This window comes from Mixophyes fleayi, chromosome 4 (genome assembly GCF_038048845.1).
Source record: "Mixophyes fleayi isolate aMixFle1 chromosome 4, aMixFle1.hap1, whole genome shotgun sequence".
NCBI lineage: Eukaryota > Metazoa > Chordata > Amphibia > Anura > Limnodynastidae > Mixophyes > Mixophyes fleayi.
In genome coordinates, this window is record NC_134405.1 from 16,530,332 (window position 1) to 16,539,085 (window position 8,754).

Here is an 8,754-nt window from a genome sequence, read left to right on the forward strand (position 1 = left end):
GATTGACCAACAAGAGCTTTATGAGACATGACCAGCTTTTAAAGTAATAATTTCACTAATCTATTTTATTTTTGTTAGATATTTCGCTGTTTTAGTAGATCTTAATATTAATGTAATAAAAGTTACGTTTTATATGGAAGAATCCCTAACTATTTAGAAATCAGTCAAACAAGTGGAGTGCTTAGTGCATCTTATCAAACTAATATCTCTTTCTTCTCCTCTCTTACAATACTGTAGGCTTTGATGCACCCTTTTAAGATAAGATATAAAGGACATTAAAGATTATCCAAATACAAATTTCATATTAGAAGGGTATAATCACTCCCTAAAAAATTGATGCGACCACTCCCTTTCCCCTTATTTTTACATATTTCCAATACCTCTCAGATTTAATGGCACAAGCACAATTTTGAATTTCCATATAACTTACTACACAAATATGTCACAAAACAATGAGTATTGATGTCCTCTTATTAATATAAATTTTGAACACATGGGATTAGTGTAACCTGTATATAGAAGCTTATTATGATTTTTACACTTAAATGTCTGATGCACACTGGTTAGCATTGCTACATCACAGAGCTAGGGCCATAGGTTTCCCTTCAGCCAAGGCACTATCTCTGTGAATTGATGTTCTCCCCATGTTTCCATGGGTTTTCCTGGTTGGTCCAGTTACCCCCAACTGTCAAGAATAACATACTGGTAAGTGAAGATTACTGTGTGTTTGTGTAGTGGAGACTTTAATCTATAAGCTTCACAGGAAGATTTAGTAACTTTTGTAATATGTTATTGTTATATAACAAAAAAGTCATGATAATATAGTCCAGAGTTCGTCTTAAATGACTTACTCTGTAGTTATACATGTCAAGTATTTATCCAACAAACACAGGTCAGATGTCATTGCTCCTTAAACTATTTCAGAGTACTTGAATCTTTCCAGAAAAATGATTTCCTTGTAATGTAGTCTTGGGGCACTCACAAGGTTTTCAACCTGCCGTTTGCTCATCCTCAGTTATCCTCTACTAAGACTGAAATAGCAAGTTTACCATTTACATTTGGTCAACATAGTGAGGGTATTGAACGATTCTTTCAGAGACTACTCATTTTCCTTTCATTCTCATTGTAGTTACACTATGATTTAAATATCAGCATTTACATTTCATCATCATCTATTACACTAATTTTGCAGCGCTGTACAGAGAACTCACTCACATCAGTCCCTTCCCCATTGGAGCTTACACTCTAAATTCCCTAACACACACACATAGACACACAGACTAGGGTCAATTTGATAGCAGCCATTTAACCTACTAGTATGTTTTAGGAGTGTGGGAGGAAACCGGAGCATCCGGAGGAAACCCACAGAAACACAGGGAGAACATACAAACTCCTCGCAAATAAGGCCATGGTTGGGAATAGAACTCATCACCCCAGTGCTGGGATGTAGAAGTGCTAACCACTAAACCACAGTGCTGTAGCAATACTTCTAAAGGCCCTATCAAATGGTCCAGTCATGCTCCAATATACATAATTATTACTAAATCAGAGTAAACATCCTAAATGAACAAGGGAAATGTCAGAATTGCTGGCGGAACCCTTTCTGGCTCTTTCGCAACCTTTCTGTTTCTGGCAAGAACCCATGTGTGTGTTCACTACACTTGTTGTTAATGTTATGAAAGTCATTTGTGAGCCATGCCAAAGCTGTCAGCCATTTTCCTCCTTTTAGAATACAGATTAAAAACAAACAAACATTTAAAGCTTTCTCTTCAACAATTACTTTTATTTAGATAAGGGAATAAAATAAATGTTTATTGAAACAAAATTAAAAAAAATGCAAATTCAAACAATAGAAATTAAAATGTATTATAAGAAAAACATCATCACTGTCAGAATTAAAGAGTGAAATCAGTTCTAAAACAACTGAAAGTGACACCAATCATTGTTGTCACTTATTAAGGTCAATTCAATTTTTCACTGATACAGATACCTTACACCTGTGGCTGACACTTTATCAATCATCATTTTCACTTTTCAGCTCTCCTCCCAATTTTGTGTTTGTGTGTAGGTAGGTAGATAGATAAAAAGATAGATAGATATGAGATGGATAGATAGAAAGATAGATATAAAATTAAAGAGATAGATAGATTTGGAATAGATAGATAGATAGATAGATAGATAGATAGATCCAAACACATGTTCTAGCATATATACACAGCTGTCATCAGCACTTACACCAGACTTGAAGCTGGTGCAAATGATTCAACTGAAAAACATGTACCTTTGAGATGCCCTAAGCTTGAATCGGACACAGCTGGGTGCCCTTTACTGTACATTGACTATGTGCATATGCCCAGTCCCCTCCCGCTTCAGCCCATGAAATCGTAGGATGTCGTAAGGGTCCTTTGCGCTTGAAGATAAATTAGATAAATTGTATGCTGCTGCGTTCTCTGGTGTATGGTTAGTTTCCGGGCATGCGCAGAGTGGTTTACGCAAAATACATCACGTATCGCCATTTACATTCCTAAATGAGTCAGACCATGTATGTTCTATCGGTGTTAGTGTGGTTTCCCCCGTTGCTCCGGTTACCTCCTACTGTCTAAAAACATACTAGTAGGTTAATTGGGTCATTTAGATTTTTGTAAATTATTAAAATTTTATTGCATAATATGTTGGTGCTATATAAATTAAATAAATAGTAATAATAATAATTATAATAAATTAATATTTAATTTAATATACTTATATGAACTGACTCCTATTATCAGAGTAGAGGGGCACCAAATGTATTATTGAGATATTACATATAACTCAGAACTGCTCCAAAATAGACTAAAGTTGACCAGTTGACCAAGGACTTTGGTGCAGAGATGAAGGTATGAATTGTGCATGATGGTAATGATTCATCTAATCTCCATGCAGTCAGTCGTTTTCTCCACCTTAACTCCCCTCCATCCACACCCCACTATGGATAGTTACTGAAAGCAAACAGGGAAGAAAGAGTTCAAAGCAAGCCACTCTTTCCTCAATATTTGCCTTGATACATCGACCCTTAAATGTACTAAAACATATGAGAACAGTATTCGGTGAAACAATTGATGGCCTTTTTGAAAGCATCATTCATATCTTTATTTCTCAAGCTGTATATGATGGGATTAATTAATGGAGTCGCCACTGTGTACAGCAATGATACAACTTTGCTTGTGTTCAAAGATTGTCCATTGGTTGGGAAACCATACGTAGATATCAGAGTGATATAATAAGTGAACACCACAGTCATATGGGAGCTACAGGTGGAGAAAGTTTTCTGTCTCCCGTTGACAGATGGAATCCTTAGTATAATCAAGATAATATGAACATAAGATACTGTGATGATTACAAAAGGGAGGACAACTACAGGAACACTAAGAAGTGTAACCTCTAATTGAACTATGAAGGTGTCTGAACAAGATATTTTTATTAGAGGAGAATAATCACAGAAAAAATGGTCAATAATATTAGGCCCACAAAACTGCAACAAACTTAAAGATACTGTGTTAATCATTGATACAACAAAGCTCAACAACCAAGACATAATGATCAATTTCAGGCACAACATACTGGTCATTACAGTAATATAACTCAGAGGGTTACAGATGGCCAAATATCTGTCATAAGACATCACTGTCAGAATAAGACACTGTAAACATTCTAAAAATGAAAAGAAAAAAAATTGAGTAATGCACCTTGTGAAAGGTATAGCAGTCACCCCATTTAGCACAACGTGAAGCATATTGGGGACAATGTCTGTCGTCAGCATGATATCTGATAGAGACAGTTGTGTGAGGAAGACGTACATGGGAGTGTGAAGGTTCTTGCCGTAGGCCACCAATGTGATGATCAGGAGGTTCCCGCATATTGTCACACAGTAAATCACAAGGACAAGAAGAAATAGTAAAACTTTTAGTTTGTGTAAATTCTGGAATCCCAAGAGGATGAATTCAGTAGCCAAAGTAGTGTTTGCCTATAGATGCAAAAAATAAAATTACAGATATATAAGAATTTTCTTCTTAGTACTATCATACACATAAATTTAGTATTGTCTTCTGATTATAGGGTTAAAGAACTTTTGCTACATTTGGACACATATTTTAACCAATCTCTGTTAACTGATGTTTATCCAGGTTCATCTTCAGAAGAAAATCAGGGAGGAGGACTAGTATGTTATATTCCCATATGACTGAATCGGTAGTTAGAGAACTTCATGGAATCACTTCTTTAAAATGTCTCACTGATCATTTATAAAAATACTTACATGATCCAAGCAGCATGAATTTACATGTCAAATGTCAATGAATTTAGAGGATTTGTTTTTACTGGGTGACTATAGAATTTATCACAGTATTTGATATCATATATCATAATCATTTCATGAAGAACAATAAGTCTGAAAATGTGGAACCCAACTTCTTCTTTATTTGCCCAAGTGTGTCCTACTTGTCCTCCCAGCACATATCTGGACACATGCCAAAGTCCTGGTCCTTGTGTCTACTTTTGTGGATCCACTTGAAAATGCACATGTTTGGAAGAGTAATAATGTGACTTCAATGTCCAACTTACCACCAGTACCACTCCCTTCATTTATTACACCTTTTCTGCCTTTCTAGTAAACTTAGCACTTACCAAGGTGCACCCCTATCCAAGCAAGTCCTCCCTTTGGAAAGAGCAAATGTTTGCACCTACCACAAACGACGACATATTGGCCATCAAATCTTTACTCATTTTCATAAAACAATCCATAATTGTGCAACAGTAGAAGTTTGTGTGCTCAAAAATTACCTTTACAATATTGTAGGCAATACATATTGGTATGTACTTCTGCAAATGTCACTATGAGTTTTTTTCAATAAGAGGGAGGATACTCTAGATGTAGTAGTGATTTACAGACAATAGTGTAGAATAAAGGATGGGATTTATCAATAACAACAAAGAAAAGGACTCAGAAGTTTCCATTTCAACTGATGAATTCAATGAATTTTAGCAAACAGTGAAGTAAAGCAAAAGGAAAATTGGAGACCTTACTTCGGTAATGTGTGTCCCGAAAAGACGTTTAAAAAATCTATATTAATTCAGTAATAGGGCTAATAAAATGGTGGATGGACTTGGAAATAAAACTGATTTGGAAAGAGTTCTAGAATTTGATGTGTACAGTGTAGAGCAGTAATGGGCAACCTGATTAACTTCAGGGCCTCTAACCTTCAGAAAGGGCCACACATTACCCTAAAACTCATTAATAATTTAAAGCAACACATTTAAACAATTAAAGAGACACCTATCTGCAGTAACATATCAGCAGGCATATACAAGTGTTACAAGCTATAACAAACTAATCTGACAATAAAGCAGGAAGGAGCTGGGGCTGAATGCGAAGGCTCGGAATTCTGCCTGTTGCCCATCACTGGTGTAGTAGAAATAAGGGACAGGGGTGATACGATACAAACTTTCAATATATTAAGGGTATTGACAAGGTTTAGATAGGAGCCATATTTAAACATAAAGGAACATCTAAAACAATAGGCTATAATATGACAATGAAGGGAGGGAGACTAGAGAGCAACAGACATAAGCACTTCTTACAGAAGGGTGATAATTACATGGAGCAACAGAGGTGCTGGGAAAACCTGCCACAAAAAACAAACACACATCAATTAAAATTTGCAAACATCAAATTATCTACTTCTTTATTGTCACTCAGTGATCTGTAGTTATATGGGGGCCTATTTATTAAACCTTAAATTGGCGTCTATTCTCTGAAAACAGCCGTTTTCAGGGAATAGACACCAATTAAAGTATTTGCCTCATCTATCAACAGTGCATCACAGCAGATATCATAGATATCTGCTACTTTGTACTTTTTTTCGTAATACATAGCAGTCCCCATAGACATCTATGGGGTCTGCTATGTACCGCAATTTAACAATGAATTGAAATGGTTTAACACATATGATAATGTGCGCCAGCTCAGGCTGACATACATTACCATGTCTGCTATTTTTCAGCACTGTTCAACTCTGTTTCGAAGAGCAGCATTTTACAGCGCATATGTGGAGGGATCACATGACCCCTCCCTGTCATACAGCGCATGTGTGGAGGGATCACATGATCCTTCCCTGTCACACTCCGCTCTCTGCAACATTGAAGTGCAGAGAAGTTTTCAGACGGATCATGCTCACAAGACTTCTGTGAATCGCACAGCAGCTTCGGGAACGGAGAGGCAGTGAAAAAGTACGTTTTTAACTTCACAGGAACAGCAGTTTTTTGTGACTGCTGCTCCTGTAGAGATTTTATAATAAATATGAGAAATAGTTCAAACCTTATCAATGCAATAAGGATTGAAAACTATTTTTCATTTTAATGCGGCTGTTGATGAATGTGCCCCATGGTGCGAGATGGAAATGAAACAATGAAATGAACAGTACAGAGATCAATTAGTGTTTTGCAGGTTTGTGAGGTTGGGATATTAATTGCACATTAAGAGGGACACTGAACTCATATAGAGTATCTTCAGATAGTGATGTCCACTGATGGAGCAATTCTCACCTTAGTGAGAATACTAGTGTTAATTATATATACGAAAACAAAACATTGTATTCCAAAACAAAGAACTATTTCCATGGAGGTATGAATATCTTGGTTAGAGGATGAATATATGTAGACTATTAGTGAGCGGTGGCATTTGTACCCATAATAATCATTGACAACTCTTTGGCTGGTTGGTGTCATAGTGGCTGATTTAGAGTTAGGTGCTAGTGTTGCACTGCAGGGGGTATGAAATAAAGCATTTTTTGTATGCAAAATAAATACAGCATCTCTTGCATCCTGCATTCACATACTGGTCCAGATTTTGGTTTAAGTTGTATTTTAAAGCTGGGCTTAGCTGTGTTCCCCTCTGTCAACTCTAAATCAGTTTATGCATTTTTCTTTTTCCACCTTGCAGCACAAAATGATGTTTCCAGAGGCAAACTATACACCCAGTAGCTGAATTTGTAACTAAGGGGTATATTTACTAAACTGCGGGTTTCAAAAAGTGGACATGCTTCCTATGGCAACCAATCAGATTCTAGTTCTCATTTATTTAGTACATTCTACAAAATGACAACTAGAATCTGATTGGTTTCTATAGGCAATATTTCCACTTATTCAAACCTGCAGTTTAGTAAATATACCCCTAAATCAGGCTCATTAAGTAAAATTGCTGATGCTGCAAGTTTTTGAAACTACCCTTCTCAGAAACAATAGACACCACATAGAATATGTCTTCAAGGAGTACACATTTATGCGCAAAATGGTACCCATTGACTATAAAATGCAGATAGCATCAAGTTAAATTAAGCTGGTTAAGAATTATATCAAAAGTGACAAGAAATGGTATATTAAATAAATAAGTTTTTTTAAAACAAAATATTTATCTAGCTATGTTTTCTGTCCGTAGAGTCCAGGAACCTCACCTTAGAATTCAGCATCATGTTTTGAAAATGTTGTCCTGATGATACAGATTTCTTCTCACTCTGATAGTGCGATGCTTTACTCAATGTCACATGAAAAACACATAACACTGTCTTCTACTACTTCACTTAACACTCTATTCATATTATTATTTCTATAGTATTAGTAAGATAAGAAAAAAAAACTTTAGTGCAAAGTTGAACCATTTAGGTAAAATTTATGGTGGTTTGTGATGAAATTAAATAGAGAATAATTGCCTTCAACAAGTCCAATTTAGTGAAAGATTTAAAATGTCATAAAATATATAAAAATAAGGTGTTACATTTGCTTTTACGTATAATTAATGATACATTTGTAAATAAAAAATCTAATTACTACTCGAGTAAACAATGATCTTTAAAGGTCTGGGTAAACAAAATCAATAAACAGAGAATACAAACCCAAAATATATTGTGTAGGTGATAGCTGAGATGTAAAACAAAAAGAATACATTAATTTTTATTCAAATTTTGTTTCAAATATATACTGTATACAGTCAGTCTTATGCATGAGAGACGTATTACTTACTTTTCAGATGGAATTCTTCTGTAGTTCTGTTAGAATAGTAAACACACATACATAATAACTAGATTTTATAAAGATAAGGATTATAAAAATGTACACACAACTGCAAAATGTAACAGGAAATAATAATAATAATACTACTACTAATAATAATAATAATAATAATAATAATAATAATTCTGCATGTATCCAATGCCCTTTACATGTAAAGCCTCGTGGAGATTACCATGCAACTTAATATTCGGCAAATAAGTAACATTGTCATAATACAGTGCCAAGATACCTTATATACATTGCACGGTCAAGGGCAAAACTGTATAAACTAATGATGAGTCTATGGAGAGTCTTGTTACATTCTCATGTGTTCTTTTAATCAAACCTCTCGACACGTAATTTGTGGTTAATTAAAACACATGAAAAGTTATTTACTGACAAAGTGCAAAGGTGAAAATGTACAGTAACATATATCAATACATCAGTACTCGGTTCATTATACAATAGATCAATCAATAGTACTTCCTGATTGGATGTTATGGGTTGCAACAAGCTTGCAGTATTTTGCTAGTTCATAACCCTCTTCTTTCTATAAATGCATTTTAGGAATATGCTAAATTCAGGATTCGGTCTAACAAGGAGGATTATTAGGGAGATCCTGGATCATACAAATTTATATTAACATTTACAATGTTGTATTTAAAAAAAATG

General features: G+C 35.0%; 1 protein-coding gene across 1 annotated transcript; it reads right to left on the reverse strand.

Moving 5' to 3' along the window:
• Positions 1-3,061: 3,061 nt before the first annotated feature.
• LOC142150476 (olfactory receptor 11L1-like) lies at positions 3,062-4,737 on the reverse strand. The gene is made up of 2 exons (XM_075205671.1): positions 4,723-4,737; positions 3,062-4,003 (listed from the first exon to the last, which is right to left on the reverse strand). The coding sequence occupies exons 1-2, from the start codon at positions 4,735-4,737 to the stop codon at positions 3,062-3,064; spliced, it is 957 nt and encodes a 318-aa protein (XP_075061772.1).
• Between the last annotated feature and the right edge of the window lie 4,017 nt (positions 4,738-8,754).